Below are 20,947 nucleotides of genomic sequence, written 5' to 3'. Positions count from 1 at the left end.
TATTGCCTTTTGTCTCAGAGCTCTCTTAGTTCTGCTCTTGACTTGACGTGCCCAAATAGCAAGTCTTTGAAGCTTTCTGTATTGGGCTTCTTAGAGTAATTGTTTTAGAAAAAGAAAAAAGGATTTAAAAAAAACAAAAAAAAAAAAAAAAAAAAAAAAACGGCCCTCCTCAGAGATCTAATGGGTTATTGAAATGCTAATAGACAAAGCAACCAGGGCCATTAAGGAAAGGTCCACAGGGCAGAGAGATCAGCTTTGCTTCGGGATTTGCATATGCGCCTCAAGGGCTGAGCTCCGCCCTTCCCCTTTCTGTGTTCACCAGAACTCCAAAAATCCTCTGCTTTTATTTTGGAGTTTTTCGTGTTGTTTTTTTTCTATGCCTGTCTCCTTTCTGCTGGGCTGGCTGCTCTCAGAGTCTCTGGTGTCTGGTCTCAGTCTATCTATGGTTGGAGTTTGAATCAGTAGAATGAGTTTCCGATAAGAGCAGCCACTGCAGTTCTCCCTTCTCCTTCCCGGAGCTGACAGCCCCTCCTCCCCCGGGACTGAACCTGGCAGGGAGGGGCGCGGGTCTCCTGGCTGCAAAAACTTACAGATTTCGCTGATCTCAGCAGTTCCACGTTTTCATGTGTGTTGTATGAAGTATGCCCAAAGACAGATTGCTCTGTGGTGTCCAGTCCACGCAGTTCCTGGCTTTTTACCTACTTTCCTGGAGGAGTAACTAAAACTTACAGCTCACCAGTCCTCCCTCTTGCCCCGCCTGGGGGTGATTTGTTTTTATATAAGCACGTGTTTTTTTGATTCAGGTTAGGGGCTTTGTTTAAGGTTTGTTTTGCTGAATATTGAGATGTGAGAAAACTGTACTTTTAAGTGGGAAACAAAGTAGATTTTGAATTTGAACTTATTTACCTCATGGTTTATGAGGTCACAGTAAGGTAAATAGTTTCTGAAAGACATAGTTTGAAAAAAGGGAAGCTTGCATAGTGTGTTGGCTGTTTACACCACTTTCTGTCATGTACTAAGACCCCAATTCTTTTTTTTTTTGCTTTCTAAGTAGTAGTTTCCTTTCAGTTAATTCTCACACAATTACTTACTTTGACTTTCTGCAACTTGCTTTATTCCTGTCATACACAGTGTCCTAAACCTCTCCGGGTAAGGAAATCCTCTTATACCAGCAGACCCTCCCTGTGGTGCATGATTAAAGAATTTGGAGTGGGCTAAGTTTTTAGAATATGATATGTATATTCATCATATAGGGAAGTCAGGGACACAAGAAGAATTGAAGGATTTATATACCTTTCAAAAATCAAAGGACAACTCAAGCTTTTCCATTTTAGCGTCCTTATATTCTTGGTTCCTTCCATTTACCAGATAATAAGTGTATTTTCATTTCATTCCTCTCAATTTGAGATATTTAATAAAAACTTATGAAGCGTCAGTGGCAGAGAGATTCCAAAAGGAGTCGAGAGGTCACTCTGGTGGGCACTCTTACGCACACTTTAGACAACCCTTTTTAGGTTCCAAAGAATTGGGGTAGCTGGTGGTGGATACCTGAAACTATCAAACTACAACCCAGAACCCATGAATCTCGAAGACAGTTGTATAAAAATGTAGCTTATGAGGGGTGACAATGGGATTGGGAAAGCCATAAGGACCACACTCCACTTTGTCTAGTTTATGGATGGATGAGTAGAAAAATAGGGGAAGGAAACAAACAGACAAAGGTACCCAGTGTTCTTTTTTACTTCAATTGCTCTTTTTCACTCTAATTATTATTCTTGTTATTTTTGTGTGTGTGCTAATGAAGGTGTCAGGGATTGATTTAGGTGATGAATGTACAACTATGTAATGGTACTGTAAACAATCGAAAGTACGATTTGTTTTGTATGACTGCGTGGTATGTGAATATATCTCAATAAAATGAAGATTAAAAAAAAAAAAACTTATGTATAGGGCCTGTTTGAATGGACAGGGAGAGCGATTTTCTGTAAAACTTCTGTTTTTCTATAAGACTTTGTAGGGGATTATTCACCCAGATGGAACTGGCTCTAAGGATAAATGAAAACTACTTTTTCTTGGTTCAGCCCCAAGAATTTGCTTCCATGGTGATGAGACAATTCTGTTCACCTACAGGTACCTCATCAAGGTGTTGTTACTCTAGTAAAACTATCTGAAATAGTTAACTTTTTGGAAGGAAAAAAAAAACATGGCAGACAGTGGTCATATAAGGTCTGCCTTCTCATTGCCTGAGGTCTCTTGATTGGTGCCTGGTGAGGGTTCTCTGAGGCAAATGGTGAACTGCTATCAGGAAGAGGCTGCATTTTTCACTTCTTTCTTCTAGCCTAGTGATCCCTAGTACTTATATGTAACTTTAAGCAGGGTTAATGTGACCCCACATCCTATCATATACATAAGGTCGCAAAATTGCATGATGGGGCTTGTTCAGCTGGGGCATACCAAATGTCCACCAAATGTTCCCTGAAGTGTTGTCATTTGTGCTAGGTGTTTTTTAGTTTGTCTGAAGTTCTTTTTCTGTGTTCTTTTTCTTGCTGCTTCTCAGCCTGAATCATTTCAGTTGTCTTATCTTTGAGTTCACTGATTCTTCTGCCATCTGTAATCTGCTGTTGAAACCCACTAGGAAATTCATTTCAGTTATTGGGTTCTTCAATTCCAGTACTTCTGTTTAGTTCCTTTTTAAAATTTCTGTCTCTTTATTGAGATTTTCGTATTGTCCATTGACTGTTTTCCTGGTATCTTTTCTCTGTGTTTTCCTTTATCTCAGTGAGCACATTGAAGATCATTTTCTTAAGTCTTTGTTCAGGATATCCAAAGTCATTTATGGTTTCTGAAATTTTATCTTGTTCCTTTGGTTGGGGCATCGCTTCCTGTTTCTTCATTTTGTAATCTGCACACTGCACATTTAATGTTTTAAAGTGTTAACTCTGGACTGTCAGTCCCTGACAGTTCCTTAAGTTTCTGTCCAGCTAGTGATATGCCAGAGATTTCCTGGGATGCCAGGAGCTAATAAGAACAAACCAATCAGTGTAAAAAACACCTTTCACAGTTTTTGCAAATTGACTCTGCGCTAGTTGGTGCTCTCCAGAGTTGAGCCCTCCTATCAAGAAAATCACCCTGAAGAGAAAGTTAGTCCTTCTTTTCTGAGCCTGAGGAGAAAGTTAGTCCTTCTTTTCTGCCCTAGGCTTTGCGCTCGTTATCTTAGGAATTCCCCCATTCATTCTCCTTAAAATATTTCCTAAATTTCCTGAATTCCCTTATGATTTCTTCGATTCATTGGTTGTTTGAGAATGTTATTTAATTTCCACATATGTGAATTTCCAGTTCTCCCTATGTTATTGATGTCTGGCTTCATTCTTTTATGGTTAGAAAAGATACGTTTTATGATTTCAGCCTTTTAAAATTTATTGAGATTTGTTTTGTGTCCTAACATATGGTCTGTCCCGGAGAATGACCCTTGTGCACTAGACCAGAATGTGTATTCTGTTGCTGTTGGGTGTTCTGTATATATCTGTTAGGAATAATTGGTTTATAGTATCGTTCAGGTCTTCTCTTTCCTTATTGATCTTCTTCCTAGATATTCTATCCATTATTGAAAGTGGTGTATCAAAGTCTCATACTATTAATATAGTACTGTCTATTTTTCCCTTTAAATCTGTTAGTGTTTGCTTCATATATTTTGGGACTCTGTCATGAGGTGCATATATGTTTATAATTGTTGCATCTTATTGAATTGACCCCTTTATCAGCATACAGTGACCTTCTTTGTCCCTCATAATGGTTTCTGATTAATGTAAACATATTTAGCTGATACTAGTACAGTTATGTCATTTCCCATGGTTACTATTTGCTTGGTATACTTTTTCTATCTTTTCACTTTCAACCTATTTGTATCTTTGAATTTAAGGCGGTTCTCTTGTAAACAGCATATAGTTGGGTCAAGCTTTCCTATCCATTCTGCTCTCGACTGGAGAGTAATCCACCTACAGTTAAAGTAACTACTGTTAATGCAGAACTTTCTTCTGCCATTTTGTATTTGGTTTTTGTAAGTTTTATACCTTTTTTTGCCCCTCGGTTCTTCTGTTAATGCCTATTTCCGTATGTATTAGATTTTTTGTGGTGTATGATTTTGAGTCCCTTCTCATTTCCTTCTGTATGTATTTTTCAGATATTTTCTTTGTGGTTACCCTGGGACTTAGATTTAACATCCTAAATCTGTAGCAAAAGTGTTTGCTTTGATACCAACTTAACTAAAATATATCCACAAACTCTGTTCCTATACCCTTCTGTCCTCTCACCTTTATGTAGTTCTTATCACTAATTGCATATTTGTACATATGAGTCCCAAACCATTGATTTATCATTTTCATTTTATGTATTTTCTTTTTAGATCCCATAGGGAGTAAAAGTAAAATTACAAAGCAAAAGTACAACGGTCCTGGCGTTTATATTTACCACGTCATTACCCTCACCATAGATCTTTATTTTTTCATGCAGTTTCAATCCATTGTCTATTGTTCTTTCAACCCACAGAACTCTCTTTAGCTCTATTGTACGGTCAATCTAGTGGTGATGAACTAATCTCAGCTTTTGTTTATCTGAGTATGCCTTAATCTGTCCCTCCTCTTTAACAGATAGTTTTGCTGTCTTTGGCAAATTCTTGGTTGGCAATTTTTGTTTATTTTTGTGTGCTTGTTTTTTTTTTTATTATTATTATTAATTTATTTTTTGCGGGGTGGCAGTTTTTTGCTGTCATCCCACTGCCTTCTTGCTTACATGGTTTCTGGTGAGAAATTGGAATTTAATTTTATTGAGGGTCCATTATACATGACATGTTGCTTTTTCTCTTTTTACTTTTCAGAATTCTTTTTTTATTTTTGGCATTCAGCAGTTTGATTATAACACGGTGCAGTGTGGGACTATGGGTTTAGCGGTTTGCAGTTTGTTGAGTATCTTAGATGTGCCTATTCATGTCATTTGTTAAATATGGTTAGTATCCTTGAATATTCTCTTTGCCCCTTTATTCTCCTTCTGTGACTCCCCCAATGAGTTTATTGGTATGCTTGATTGTGTCCCATAGGTTCCTCAGGCTCTATTCACTTTTCTTCCTTCATTCTTCTTTTCCTCGACTGAATAATTTCAGTTGTCTTTAAGATGATTCTTTTGCTAGCTCCAACCTGCTTTTTTTTTTTTAATGCAATTTTATTGAGATATATTCACACTTCAATCTGCTTTTGAACCCCTCTAGGGAATTTTACCATGTTCTTCAGCTCTGTTTGGTTCCTTTGCATAATTTCTATAGCTTTGTTGATATTCTTTGTGTTCATTTCCCTGATTTCCTTTAGTTCTTTGTCCATATTTTCTTTTATATCTTTGAGCATATTTTAGAAGTCTTTGTCTGGAATGTTCTAGGTATGATCCTCATTGAATGTTTCTAATATTTTATTCTTCTCCTTTGCCTGGGATTTCCATTTCTTTGTATGTTTTGTAACCTTTTGTTGAATATACCTTTACCATTCTATGCAATTGATCCGGGTGGGGGGGGCACTTCCCTTCAGGGCTTATCCATACAGTGGGTTGCATGAGAATAGCTCGGGGCCTCCCTGATCCTTTCTGCAGTGAGGTTTGAGTCAGGCATGGGCATAAGGCCCTAGGAAACTGTTTTCTCATGGCCCCTGGCTCAGCACTGTATTTCCTACAGCCAGCAATCTGTTGCTCCAGGCAGCTAACCTGACTGCTGTCGCATAGCTCTCTGAGCTGTCTTTGACACACAAGGCACGTTCTGGGATGGCAAGCCCCTCAGACCACCACCAGACAGATTGAACCAGACGTACATGTTCCCAGCATATGTGTGAAGGCCACTCAGCTTCCTGTGGAACCAGGAGCAAGGATCCTCACTAGGAGTGCGCACTGGCTCTGTGCTGAGCCAGTAAGGAGTGGGGGAGGAGATAGCCGTGACACCAGAGATCCTACTGCTTTCAAGAAGACTTTTTCTTGATTTGGTGCTCGCCCCACAACTGTGGTCCTTTGTTTACTGGAGTCTTGAGAAAGGTGATTCTGCCACAGTTCTTGCTGGTTTTTCAAAGCTTCTGTTGAGTTACTAGAACCCTGAAATGTCTCACTCAGTCTGAACAGTGCCCTGGTCACGTTTTTCATTCTTTTTTCTTTCAGTTCCTCAGCCTGAATCATTTCAGTTTTCTCTGAAGCCTTTCACTAGTGACCAGTGTGTGGTTATTCTTGTTGATGGTTTCTGGTTTTTTATTTTGTTCCTTTTGATGGGCCATCATGTCCTGTTTCCTGTTCCTTTTTTTTGTCGTGTAGTCTTTTGTTGCACACTGTACATTTTAATATTTTAAAGTGTTAATTTTTGGATTTAGTGTCTAAGTGGTCTGTTCCTTAAGTTTATACCCAGCAAGTAATATGACAGAGATTTCCTTGAGTGCCAGGAGCTAACAGAAACAAACAGACAGAAAACACCAAATTTAGTCTTTGCAAATTGGTTCTGCCTTGGCTAGTACTCTTTAGAAGTTAGCCCTCCTATTAAGGTGAAAGAGAAGTGCAGGGGTTTCTCCATCTTTTCTGAGCCAGTGTCTTGGCTTGTGCTTGCTGGAGACCTTAGGAATTCTCCAATTTATAGGAATCAGAATGCCCCCTTTGCTCCCTGTGAAATAGACTTTTCCTTCCTCCCAGGTGCTCTATTGTATATCTTAAAGCATGGTAGTTATTTGTCCCAGGCTGCTTTCATTTAATTGTTGCTCTCATTTTAGTTTTAGTTTCTGCCACCTGCGTCTGCCTACAGGGCAAGTTCTGGGAGGGTGAGCCAGAGCCCTAGTACCCTAGTTCAGTCTTTCAGGCTGACACCCAATAGACTGGCATGTTGTACCAAAATACAGGCATCCCAAATGCACATAGGGCTTATTCTGCTCCCTCTGGACCAGGGCGAGGGACCCACAATGGGAGCACAGGCTGGCTACACGCTGCACCAAGGAGGGAGTGGAGGAGGGACCAACAACGGCACCACAACCTACTCTGACTGTTTTTTGTTTGTTTTAAATTAGAGAAGTTGTGGTTTACAGAAAAATCATGCTTAAAATACAGGATTCTCATATATCACCATCTCCTACTGTTTTTGGAAGTTGATTTTCTTGATTTGACACTTGCGCAGTTACTGCAACCCTTTAACCCTTATGGAGTTTTGAAGAAGGTGTTCGGACAATTTTTGCAAATTCAGAGATTCTCTCGGGGAAGGGAACCCTGGAATGTCTTACACTGCCATCTTGATCAAACTGTCTGTGGTCTTCTTAACATTTAAAATGACTTACAGGAGAAGTGGCATAAGAATAAGAAATTTTTGTAAGAAATTAATTCCTCAGCTTCTCTATGTTGTGACTGTAAGATGGTCTCCTGGGGGGGAGTCAGGGTAGTGGTGACATGGTGGACTGTGTTAAAATCTAAATTTGGCTTTTTCTTGTTGTGTGCTCTATGGTAAATTACTTTGCCTTTTTGGACTTCATATTTCACATCTAATCAATGAATAGGCTTTAAGGTCCCTTCTAGATCAAATGTTAGATTTTATGATAGGAGAAAAGAGAGTGCAGGTGTATAAATAGATGCCAGAGGTCCCAAAGACTAATGTTTTGCGGTTCAGTAGCTTTCACATTCAGGTCTCTCCTAGTGGTGTGGTAGGAGAGGAGCATCCGCTGAACCTGGCCAGAAGCCTGTTTCCTCAAGAGAGATCCCACTACCCTTCATGCAATGGATGGCTCCCCTCAGCCTCTGTTTGCCAGCATTTCAAGTTCTGCTCACCTTTCCCTAGTCAGTTTTTCAGGGGCTGGTTTTTCAGGAACACTTCCTGACCTTTTGCTCCCACTTTCATAGGGCTTTCCCACCTTTTGTATGTTGTTTCGAACATATCAGAAATGGACTACTGGCTTTTACAATGGGGGTTTATTAGTTCACAAATTTACAGTTCTAAGGCCAGGAAAATGTCCCAACTAAGGCATCAAGAGTAAGATACCTTCTCTGAGGAAAGGTCAGTGGCATCTGGGGTTCCTCTGTCACATGGGAAGAAGGAGTCTGCTGGTCCTCTCCCGGGTTTAGCCTCTGGTTTCCATGGCTTTCTCCACATGTCTCTGGGCTTCTGTCTTAGCTTCTCTCAGCTCCTGTGGGTCCTCCTTGCTTCTCCCAGAGGCCAACTCTGGATTACGTATCTTAGCTTCTCTGAGCTCCCTTCAAAATGTCTCTGCCTTTTATACTCTCATAGAGGACTCTAGTAAGGGGACTAAGACCCACCTTGAATTGGGTGGGTTGCGTCTCCATGGAAACAACCTAATCAAAAGCTCCCACCCACAGTAGGCCTGCCCCCACAAGATTGGATTAAAAGAACATAGTCGTTTCTGGGGTCCATAATAGATTCAACCAGCACAGAGTCACAGTTGAGTTTGAATGTGATCACAAGGACATTATGGGGGACTGTGGATGGAAAAAACTTTGATTTTCTTACTTCTACTTGGATTGACTTCTTGAGCCTCAGAGGGATATAAATGGAGTTAAAGATAAAATAGTGGTAGATTAGACAGGTTTTTTTCTTTATGGTCTATTTTATTTGTAATTGTATTGAGTCCGGTGGGAGGAAAAGAGGCCATCCTCATCTCCTTGCATGAAAAACCTGTTTTTAAAAAACATTGCAACTAAATGAGTCAAAAAGCCAGGAAGCCACTGTTGTTTAATATCTCCATTTCTCATCTCCTAGTTCATTGCATCAGCACCATAATTGATTGCAATACCAGATAACTAACACATGAGGGCTTTTTAATTTAATTCACTATTAATGTTAATGGACTCATCAGTGTCCTTAGCTTGTCATTATTTATAAACTTCTTCCCTGCTTTGAAAACCACTTACTTTCACTTGCATGACTCAAAGCTGATCTTGGGAACTAATTACAGAAGCAATTCACTTTGGAGATTTTCTCCACTTAAGATCTATCTAGGACCAAATGTAGACCTTCCTTGATGTCACCCTCCATTATAGCTTTCGTTTGAGCACCTGAAGTCTTCATGATTTTTGTGGTTTAATAAAGAATTCATGATCCAAAAACATAAGACCAAGCAAGATATTTCCTCAGGATCGCATCCAGGTATAGGATATAGAGTAGTCAAAAGTACACTGACACATAACACAAACCAGGTCTGTCCTATCAGGCACTTTCAAAGTTAAAATTGTTCTATGTTTGTTACCTTGAAGGATATTATTTCTTCACTGTTCTTCCCTTTTCTTTTCCTTCATTGCTTTCAAGAATCGCTGCCTTTTCTGAAGTGCACAGTCTTTTAGCCCCAAGTTGTACTCTAGAATCAGTTGGAGGAAGCTGAGTGGTGTGAACAATTAAAAATTGAGTCCTTTGAGCTTCTGAAGCTGACATTTTGAGACTGCTGATTGGATGTATAGCAAGGAGTATTTCTCATGCTAGCTTTTGTTTTAGGTTTGGGAAGTTTTACTAGGAAGAAAGGATAGGAAAAGAAGAGCTGCTTTTCCCCAATTTATCATGGACACTTGCTTCAAGCAAGATATTTCCTGTTGGTCTCCTTTTTCCAGGGACATTAAGACCAGGAAGTAGTATAGAACATTGCTTTTCAACTAGTATCTTGGAATTGACGGATTTAGCAGTTTACAGAGTAAAATAATCTATTTTGCTGTTGTAACATTAGGGTTGCTAAAACATTTTGATTGCATGGGCACCTTCTAAAAGTTGCAGCCTTTAAAATATGTGCACAATTTACAAATAAGAATACAAAATGATTGGTGAAGGACTGTTGAATGTGGAATAGATCTGCATTATATGAAAACTTTAGGGTCTCCTAAGAGCCTTTTTTTTTTTTTTTTAATTTGAGGCACATGTCTCCTACACATGGAATAAGCCAGCCCAGTGTTTCCATTGTTTCTGAGTAAACGGTTCTGAATAGGGCTGCCTGCTTAAAAACGTTGTGTGTTTACTTCAGTTCAGTCCTGTAATGTGAGTAAAACACACTCAGTAGACTTTCACCTGTTAACAAAGGCAGATGCCCTTGCTTATAAACATGATTGTCATTAGCCAACGTGGGACATGTGTCATGATTAAGTTATAGGTTAGCTGTATGCACTGGGCCTACAAACCCATCTAATTAAAATAAGAAATCTGATCTCTACCCAGTGATTGAGATTCTACAGTAAGGTGAGTGAATGAACAGTCATTCTCAGTAGTGAGAAGTCTATTAGTCTGTTCATTTTTCTGTCTGGACAGTAGAAGGTAGATGATTATGCTCTAAAATATCTCCTTATAAGACAGTGACTCCATAATTTAAAATTTTGATAGTACTTACATAGATGTTTTTCAGCATATTTAGGAATCCGTATGTATTAAATTGTAGGCCTGCAGTGACCTCCTTTTGTTTTTGTAATGCATGTTCATTTCAGTCAAGATTTTAAAATTGATCTCAAGTTCTTCTGTTACCCAAGTTAAACATCTGTCTAATTCCCTGGGCTTGATTGTGCAGTTTCTCCACCCACATCAGTATGGACTGATTAAGCAAAAAGTTCTAAGACAGTTACTGTGGAATTGAAGTCAGAGTTCTTTATTTCTGGCTCTTTGGCTAAAATCTTGAGAGGGTGAATATGCTCATACATCATCTTTCTCCCATGGCTTTAGCAGTAGTCATGCAGTTGTTAACTTTAAGCGCATAATTCAGGGGGAAATGAAAAGTTTTTGTCCCCAGCAAAGAAATGGGAAACTTTCTCATGCTGAACACCACAGAACTCATGAAAAATGAGCCTAATCCACATCAGGGTTTCTAAGTGCCTTTGATCTAGCCAGGCCAAGAGCCAGCACAGTGAAATGCTCTTGAATCCTACCACCAGAGGTGGAAGCAGCTTTGCCATAGATTAGTTTACTAAGAAGGTTGCACATTTCGAAGGTAGGACCAAGGATGTAGTCTGAGGACTGAAGTGAAGACTTCATTAAGCAATTAATTCAACAGAGCTGGCATATTAAACTTGGCTGCTTGGGTGATGAAAGAACCTGTGTTACAAATGCCTAGTTGTGTTTGTTCATTACAGAAACTATGACTGGTTTTGAGTTCTTTGAAAAATTTTAAAGATTTTCAATGTGCAATTTTTAAAAATCAATTCATGTTTTTATTTAGGTTTAGAAAAGATAGAAAATGAGACTTTGTTGCTTTTTTTTTTTTTTTTTTTTTAACCTGGGGAAATGAGAAAACATGTTTGCCTCTTAATGGGGAAACAGTTGCTATTCTGAACAGTGTTTTACAAGCCATGTTTCCTTAGGATTCAAAGAAGGTGGCAAGAGGAAGAAGCAGAAGCAGAGAGAGGAGCAGAAGAAGAAGAAGTCGACCAAAGGGAATCACTAGACTGGACTTACCAGACACATGCACACTTTTGCACCAAATGCTCACATAACGTTGGAGCACGGGCCTGGGTTCTGTGTGTGTTTTGGTTGTACACACTCGAGATAGAAGACATCTTATTTAATATTCCATACCAAGATCACACTTATTTTTAGCAGGTCTGTGGACACTTGATCACTGTAGATTAGGGATGTCAGAAGAAGTGAGTTGATGATAATGGTTGACAATCATTGAAATTTGGAACACAGCATAGACTTAATTTTGCTTTTCCCCAGCACTGAATCTTATTAGTGTTTTCCTATAGCATTGTTAAGAATCTAATTCATTTTTCCTAAGGCTCTGTCTCATTCTTTTCAACTGTTCAACCACTATACAAACTACTGAAATATTTATAGCTTTAGAAGTATAGTACAATACAGATATTGACTATATATTCATGAAATGACTTTTTCCCCTAATGGCAGTAAAGTATTTGAAATTAGAATATAATTAAGTATAGCATAATTTAAAGATAATGTAAATTACACATTGAATCATGAATATAAGGATACTTTTTTTTTTTTTTTTTTTAATAAGTTTAAGACCTGAGTATGAATTCTTCAAAGCAATCTGGACTTATACATGGTAGGTCAACACTGAGTCACTTCAGATGTAAAATCATTCCTTATATTTATCTTTATTTTAATCCTCTCTAAGCAGTCCAAATTCTACTTCAAATATTATTTAATTGTTGCTCAATGCCATCTCCCCCCCCCTTGTATCCATAATTGTTCTTTTAGCACATACACAGGATTCTACAAAATTTTGTTCTGCAATACCATCTCTAGCTCTTATAATTTAGTCATGCTAGGGAAAAAAATAGATGAGATACACACACGTCCATATATATGTACTTACACATCAGGTATTGAGCAGTTAGGTTGAACTAAGTATTTCAGTTTGCAAACACTGACTCCTTTTTAAAAATCATTTCATTCTAGCAAAATTCTCCCCAGCTTCCTGTAATTATTTCATTTGCATGATATATTGCTTCTTAACTTTTTAATTGAGCACTGAATAGAAACTGGTATTTCCTTAACTTGTTTCTTGCATGTTCCTTTTCAGTAAGTTTTTCCTTCCTTTTTAACATAGGGAGCTATTGTTCATATTTCTTTTTTTCTTTGTACTCTTGGAAATGAGGGCATCGTAAAAAACTTGGATGTGTTTAAAATACCAGCAATTTTAATCTAGCAGTGTCAAAACTCAGATATATTTTGGCTTGCTACACTGTGGTACCATGTAGCAATCCCATGGAGTTGGAATTCAGAAATGAGTGTAATCTGTGTGATTTTAAAATGACTGTTACGGGAAAGTTTGTTTTGTTCATTTGAATTTGGTGGGGAGGATTTGCTGAGGAGGTTTGCCCCTGGTATTTAATGCTTATTGTGGGAAATGTAACCATGAAAGCATGAAGCATGTGAAGTGCTGCATAAATAAAATATAAGCTTTAATTTAGTACAGTTCATTTGCCATCATTTATAAGTATCAGTAAGTTGCACTGCTATTAGTAATTAAAAATAAAAGCAATTCGTCATCATTTAATTATGCATACTTTAGAATATTTTGTGATTATGAACGATAATGTTTTATCACTTTGTATTCTAAGATATACAGTATAAAATGAATGTTATTTTAAAGATAATATTCCCTTGAATATATGTTGTATAAAATAAACAGCCTGTGCTCAAATTAATGGAAAACATTGGAGAGAAACGAGTAGGACATTCTTTTTTAGACTTTGGATAGTGATCATGACGAGACAAAACACTTCAGTATTCATGTCATAAAATCACGGCCTTTCTAGGAATGAAGAGGAAGGGGTTGTGATAAAATCATTTTTAGGAGTTAAAATTGTCTCCTAAGTAATAAACCCACCACAAGTGATACTCATGATTTTTGAATTTTTTTAAAAAAAGAGTTTGTTAATCAAAGCTGTTCAAGTACTAGGATTTCAGTATTGTTGAAATTGTGACACAGGGAGAAGGCAGTCCTTAAAAAAAAACACATTGAAGCTATAGCACTTTTTACTCTGCTTATTCAAGGCCCACCACAAGAAAGAATACACTGGTTACCCACAGTGTATTATTGGAGTACTCGGGTGTTTTCAAGATAAGCCAAGCCCGTAAACCAAGACATGTCAAGCATGTAATCAACTTTCATCAAAGCTGTTGGGTACCCCATACATTTCTTATATACTAAACTTGGACCTTGCACAAGGGTTCAGGTCACTTGCAAAGGTATCTTTTTCTAATGCTTCTTCATTAAAAATGTCCACATGAATTTTCAAGGATGTGGGAAAGGCTACACTGACCCTTCAGGAGGAGAAGGCAGCTAACATCTATTAGTGCCCAGTATATACCAGGTCAACAAGGTAGGTATCTGAACTTTACAGGTGAGGAAATAAAGGTTCATAGGTAACAAGTGGAGGAGCAGTGTTCAAACCTCTATCTGCTTGCCACAAAAACTCTTACCACAGTGCTGCAAGATTAGATTTGGGGGTTGAGGCATTTCTAATTTCTTTTGAGTGTTTGAGCCACAGAATTTGCTGTGTGTGAAGAGTAAATGTGTCTCTGTTTACATCCTGGTTGAGATTGCTTGAAAGACTATGCTTGTTCATATAATAAGCACAGGCTCTTCCTTTCCCACATAGAAGAGACTGGTCTGGAGAGGGCAGTAGGGATTTTGAGGAGGGGGCTGAAAATCCCAACACATGTATGCATATAGTAGATTTTCTTTTCTTTTTTTTTTTTTTTTTTTTATCTAGGAGACACAAATTGTTGGAACGATTGGGAGGAGACAGGGCGCATTACACATTACTTTGTGATTTTTCGGGTGGTGTTTCTTGAGGGCTGGACAAAAATCCATGGAAGTGGTTGATAAAGTAGGGGAGGAGGGTGGGGCAGGGAAAAGCGAGGAGTTGGAAAGGAAGGGAGTTAGGCACTAGCCTCCAATTGCAACTTCTTCATCCAGAGGAGATAGCTTTTGGGGTGTAGAACTTGTGGGATTGCTGAATAGGATGTCCAGGACTTAAAGGAATATCCTTTCTGAGTGTAACTTCTACATACCACCTCAGGCCATCCTGTAACTGTTTTCCACCTTTGTTATGAATATTACGGGCTGTAAAATTTACTTTTAAAAAATAAATTTTTAGCTTTTATTTTGAAATGCTTACACATTCACAGGAAATTGCAAAAATAGATCCCTTGTACCTTTTACCCTGTCTCCCCCAATGGTAACATCTTACGTAACTAGTGTAATACTCAAACCTGAAAGGGACACTGATACAATCCAAAGGAAAATTCTTTTAAACTACTCTTCAGAGCCTTAAAAAAGCGAAACCATAAGATTATTTGTCTTAATCATTACATCTGATTTTTTTTTTTTTTTTGTCTTTGCCAAACATTTTATTTTGAAAGTCTTTGGCAGGTAAGGAGACCTAAGAATCATCAGATGTGGATCCCAAATTCATGTTATTGCCACCTCTCACCAGTGATCTTTTGTCACTCCAAAAGTTTGCTTTCTTTGGTAGCTCTATATTTAGCTTCCTTGCCAAGAGATCTTTTCCCATGAGCCCTTTTTTTTCTTCCCTTTTTATAGATCTTTATTTCCAGGAAGCAGTGAGTTGGGTGTTTGTTTTTAGACATCAAGGTAGAAAGTAGTGTATGTGTTTTGGGGGGAGGGGGAAGGGTGGCATTCAACTAGAGGAAGAGGAAACATTCTCTAGTATTTATCTTGCTGCAGTCAGCAACCCACATGTGGAAATGGCATCCAGGAATGCATACAAGAGGAAGCTATTTGTCTTTGCATGTTGAACACTAAATCATTGGGCCTCCTTTTGAAGCCCCAGCATTGTGATGCAGCAACTTCTCTGGACTTCAGTCTTGAAGGGAGGCTCTCAGGTGTTAATGTTGGCAAAAATTCCATAAATTATTGAAAGTGGTTTTCATTTTTTTTAAAATACAATTTTATCACACCTAATGCCACTAAGTGAATTTCATCTCTTCTGTCATTCAGTAAAAGGTTAATTAGTAAGTTTTTGTGACAACTGCCTGTCATTGATATCCTCTGCTGAATTGCATTCCAGTCCTTATTTGTTGACCTTCATCAAATGTGTCGAGCTGGTAGCCCCATTACCCATGTGCCTGAGGATCACACAGTGTGAAAAGTGGTGGCATTATGAGAACCCAGAATGAAGATGGAACCATTCTTTGGGGTAGTCACTACAAGCTCTCCTGAATGACTGTACAGAAAGCCCAGTATAGTCCTCACTTGACAAACTCCAACCCCTTTCCTGCAGGGTGAGTGGGCTGGATGAGGTCCCTGCTGGGCTGTGGCAGCCACACTCTGCTCCTCCACCAGTAGTGGTGCTATGGGAGCCGCCCCCAGCTGTCACAGGGTGGCAGTGGCCTCCCTAGTCCCAAAATACCCTCCCCCTGCCCTGAGGCCAGCCGCTGCCCAACATTACTTTGCACACAGCAGAGCTGCTCACTGTGGTCCTCCAGTCAGGGGCACCTCCTGATCATGGAGCCTTCTTCCAAACCCACAGCATCACAGCTGTTCAGCGCTTGAGCAAAGGAATTAATAAGTGAGTTAATGAAGCATCAAAACTAGATAATTCTAACCAGGGCTGTTTAGTTAAAATTTGTTCCCTGGAAAGAGCTGAACCCTCATCTTGTACCTATTGCCTAGTTGACCATTAAAGATGAAATAAATCAGTGTTTTCTATTTATCTTCATGGATGGAAGAGTAGACAATAAAGCTGAATAACAGCCGAGACCCAGCTCTGAGACAACAGGATGGCAGCCGACTAAAAAGGGTGGGTGGGTTCGCATGTGCACACAGGGAGGAGATAAAAGGCGGGGGTGGGGGGGGGCGGCACAACAGGAGGTCTGAGGATACAAAGGCAGCCTGGGGATCAAAGGGAGGGCCATGAGAGCAGCACTGTGCTGGTGATTATGTCTCTAAGCAGATGGTTGGAATGGGAGGCTAACAGCAATAACAAATTGGTGGCGAGAAAACTGCAATTAAGTGTGTAGAAGAATGTCACGGCAAAAAAAAAAAAAAAAAAAAAGTAAAAAGGCAAGCTAGCAAGTAAAGACAGGCTTCCTCATCTGAGGTACAAGGAGTGACCCATTTAAATTGTTAGACTTTTAAAACTGAAAGTCTAACAATTAAGAGACATCTAGCTGCGTTCAGGGCTGGGTGCAGTGGGCAGGGCAGCCCCAGGCAGGAGAGAGCCGAAAAGGCTCTGACACCCTTTTGAACTTGGCAGGGTGCACTGAGGCCCCGCCCTGCCTGAGGTAGGTGCTCCCGTGGGCTGTGAGGGCTGCACCCAAACCACTCACTGCCAGTCTGCTCACTCCAGGCCCCAAGGCAGCAGGAGGGCCTGATGGCCACCAAAGGGAGGGAAGGGGGTGACAGCAAATAAAACCAATACAGAGCTTCTACAGAAATCAGATAGGACATTACCGAAAAAGAGCAACAGATTCTGTTGCTGCTTATGTCTTATTACACTGGTCAAAAGCAGTTCAGGGCACTGGTTGCCAAACAGGTGATAACAGGGAACATCTCTGCCTCCTGCTCCAAAGGCTTGGAGTCTTGGGCCACCCAGGACTCCCTGCACCCAAGCCTCTTCTCCCAAGCAAGAGAGTCGTTCCTTGTTATTCATTTCTTCAAAATAGGTGTATTTACCAGCCTCCACGCCAAGCATTGGGCTAGTGTAAGAAAGGAATAAGTTTCGTTTTCACATAGAGACAGCATGGAATAAGGGAAATGGAGGCAAAACCAGTTTAAACAAGCCCCAGACAAAGAGAAGAGAGAATCTGCCTGATGTAAAGAGACATGAGGTAGTATCAGAGGCGGGAACTCACAGCAAAAAAATAAAAATTTGGGGGGGGATTGGCTAATCAGTTCAAAATCTCAATAATGAGCTAGTTGGCTCCCTGGGATTGGCTGTACAAATTAAAATCTCAAAAGATGAATTAGTTAGTGTTCTCGGATAGGCTGTAACCTCTGTAGTACCCAGTCAATGGGGAAACAGGGGAGGGACTTGCGAATTAGGAGTAGGAGATTTAAAGATCGCCATTCTCCTCCTCTGGCGCGCCAGCCTTCCGCGTGTTTGGCTGGACGCCCCATCTTGCAAGATCGTAAATAAATTCTTTTCTCCTCCAGAACCGAGAGAGCGTTTATTCCCTTACAGGTACCACTTTATTTCCGACAGCTAGGCATTTACAGTTTATAGAAAATTGCCTAAGCAAGGATGGCCCATTTCTTTCCAGAAGGAAGTTGTGAATTAATTGCACAAAAATGTCTGTCCCAGACGAAATTTGGGACAATTTTTATTTTATATGAACACCCTGGGCAGCAGTAGGGTTTTAGTGGTAAAGTTATGTTACTTAATCACCGTGAAAAGTTGACACATCAGGGGATTATTAATTTGTCTGAAGAACTCTGCCCTGAATTCCTTTTCATTTTAAGTCTCATTTGATTTGAGTACACAACCTTTGTCTACCGAATAAGGTGGAGGGATGTAGCCTGGAGGCAGAGCAGCTCTAAAACCCTGCAGGCCTCAGAGGAATGACTCCCTGGGCTTAGTCCCAGGAGATGCGGCTCTGGGAGTTAGAGCAAAAAGATCTTGCCATTTCTGAATGTCCAATACTCTCAGAAATGAAAAGAGAAAAGTTGCCCCAGAGAGAGATGGTTTAGCCGTTTCTTAATGTTCTGAAACCCTGAATGGAAATTCCAAATACGGAAAGCTGGCCAGTGGGGGGGTGGGGGGGGGGCGGGGGACAAGACACAGCTAGATTAGCTCTCCTGAACAGAGTCCCAACTTCTGCAGAAGGTCCAGAAGTACTGAGAATGGAGTTGGAGAGCAAAAAGGATAAACTAAAAATGTATGTATAGATCTCCTTGTGCATATGGATTTATAGTTTGCCTTCAGCATTTCCAGTACTCTTCATGTCTATTACCAGCCTCACTTCACAACAGCAGACTAGGGGTAAACAATTTTCTTTCTTTCTACAATTGTATAGACTCTAGGACATTAAAGTCAGATGACTTCCTTAGCTACTCCAAACTCAGGTGACACTAATAAGAGGAGACAAACTCAGTTCCAGCCTGCTGGGGGCTCAAAGTCCTGGGCAGGGGTCAAAGCTACCTGTGCTGCCATGTAGAGGCCTTTCTAGAAAAAAATGAACAGAGGGTTGCGTGGCAGTACTAATGCTGGAATGAGCCCCACCCTTCTCTGCAAAGGGAGAAATTTTTTCCTGTCATGGTGGCATGTTATAATCAGCGTTCATTGTGTACTATTCGTTAGGAGCAATTCTAAGTGCTTTACCTGTTTTATCCCTGTGCTCAGGGCCTGGAGTCAGGTCCTGTGACAGGAGAGGTCCTGTTCAGCCCTCCTTGCCTCTGCTCCTCCAGCTCCCGTGTCAGGCCAAGGGGGAGTCGTGGGCCAGCCCATGGCCGTAAATCCTCCCATTTGCTAATGGACATGGCTAATAAAAGGGCTGCCAGCATCCAATACATCAAGCTTAATTCCTCGCCTTTCCTCTCTGGGTTTTTTTTTAATAGGTTTTCGCTTGATCAACAGCATTCATTCTTAGTGAACAAACGGAATTTGGTTTTTATGGCATAAAAATTATTGTTTCTCCAACTGACTAGCCATTATCCAGTGACACTGGGTGACGAGAGACAATGAATCTTCCCATTACTAAGAAGTAAATTTGATTTATGGAAATGGCAATCAGTCGTCTGGATCTGAATGGATGGGGCTGGGCTTGCTGAAATCAGGCCCTGGTTCAGGGGTGTGAGACCCACAATTTCACCATCCAGGCCTCTGAAATTCTGTACCCTCCCCCTGGTGAGGCTGCATCTGCTGGATCCTTTCCCTACCCCACCCCTGGTTCTTTCCTTATTCTCACCCCCTAGAAACCCTGTGTCATACAGCTCAGCCACGCAGGTCAAGGACAAGGCCTGGGAAATGGGACCACATTGCAGCAGAGACTTGAGACATGCCGAGAGGGCCGGGAAGAGGCCCTGGAACATGGGGGTGGCTCCACCTGGAGGGGGAGCTCGTGGGAGTCTAGAAGCACCTAGGGCTTGGGCTGCCCTTGGGGGGTTGGCTGTAGGGGCAGCACTAGCCATACTTCCATGTCTTTTGGAGGCTTACTCTAGGGGAGGGGCCTTATGGACGTTCCCACATAATTTCACAACAATCTTATGAGACCGACTTGATCATTCTCATTGTACAAATGAGAGCACAGGCTCTAAGACATTAGGAAATTGTCTCCAAATCCAAAGATAGAAAGGATTGAAATGGGGATTTGAGTTCAGGTCTGTTGTAGGCTAAGGTCAGGGCTAACCATCTTAAGTTACTGTCATTCTCAGCTCTAGACCACTGGTTATTTTGTAAAAAAACAAACCAACAACAACAACAACAACAAAAAACAATGCTGGGTGAAGATACCTTCTTTGATGTTTTTGTGGTTTTTGTGGGCCAGGGTGGGAAGATGGAGCTGACTGGGATTTTATGCTTGAAGCTTTGATTTTTACTTCAAATCACTTGGCAAGGATTGTTACGTTTCAGCTAAGTCCCTCAGTCAGAGCTAACGGCACATGAAGGGGAGAAAGCTGTGTCAACAGTTCACATTTATTAAGCACCTACTATGTGCAAGGGATGCTGCTAGGTAAATAAATCACACCCCTTCCTGGCCCACTGCTGGATAGAAAACCTGGCTGAATTAACCTGAGCTGGCACCATTGTTAGTGGAAAAAAAACCCATCAGATTCCTCTTAGAGCTGGGCTTTATTGCTCTGATTAGCTAACTTCCCCCTGGACTGTAAGAACTAAATACCCTTTTAAGTTTATAGGTCCCAAGAGGGATGCTGAGCTGCTCCATTGAGTTTAACGCACTCCTCTCCACGCTCAGCCTTGGGAGCTCATAAATAAGGCAGCGGCAGTGTACGATCGGGTTTTCTGGCCTGGCATTTTGGGAGATTTCTTCTTAAGATGTTTAGCGTGTCGGAGTCTGCACGTGTTGCAAGAGACAGCAATCATCTGTTCTTAGGATTACCTTTCGAGAGGATGCAGTCCTGGAATACAGCAAGAAGCTCCCTTTAGCCAAAGGGAAAGCAACTAGAAAATTATCATACAACCCCTTCAGGTCCCTTCAGTACCTTTGCCTGCTGGGAGAGATGCTAAAAATGAGTAATGAAATTCGCCGCCCCCCCCCCCACCAAAGGAAAGGGGAGGAGTAAGTAGCCTGCTTAGGGTAACCTTGAATTTATCAACCAAACTGGGATACTTTTGAGAGTAAAAAGGGCACTGTTGAATCATTTTGCCGGGACAGCCGGTATATACTGGGACGAAAGGTCATCATCATTTGGTGAATGCACACATCAGATTATCAGTGGACTGAAAAATTCTTGAGTTATGTTTACTAGGCTTTTATTGCTTTAATTTTGTATTATGGAAAATTTTCAAGCATACAGAAAAA

General features: G+C 40.5%; 1 protein-coding gene across 1 annotated transcript in view; it reads left to right on the top strand.

Annotated features, from left to right (window-relative positions):
- Positions 1-13,015, top strand: part of DNAJB6 (DnaJ heat shock protein family (Hsp40) member B6) — a 92,439-nt gene extending 79,424 nt beyond the window's left edge. Inside the window, exon 10 of the mRNA XM_037835723.1 lies at positions 11,332-13,015. Within this exon, the coding sequence (XP_037691651.1) occupies positions 11,332-11,414 (83 nt within the window). The 3' untranslated portion in view covers positions 11,415-13,015. The remainder of the gene's footprint in view (positions 1-11,331) is intronic.
- The last annotated feature ends 7,932 nt before the right edge of the window (positions 13,016-20,947 follow it).

This window comes from Choloepus didactylus, chromosome 5 (assembly GCF_015220235.1).
Source record: "Choloepus didactylus isolate mChoDid1 chromosome 5, mChoDid1.pri, whole genome shotgun sequence".
In the NCBI taxonomy this organism is placed as follows: domain Eukaryota; kingdom Metazoa; phylum Chordata; class Mammalia; order Pilosa; family Megalonychidae; genus Choloepus; species Choloepus didactylus.
The sequence above is the reverse complement of the archived record's forward strand: the minus strand, read 5'-3'. Positions and strand labels throughout refer to the sequence as shown.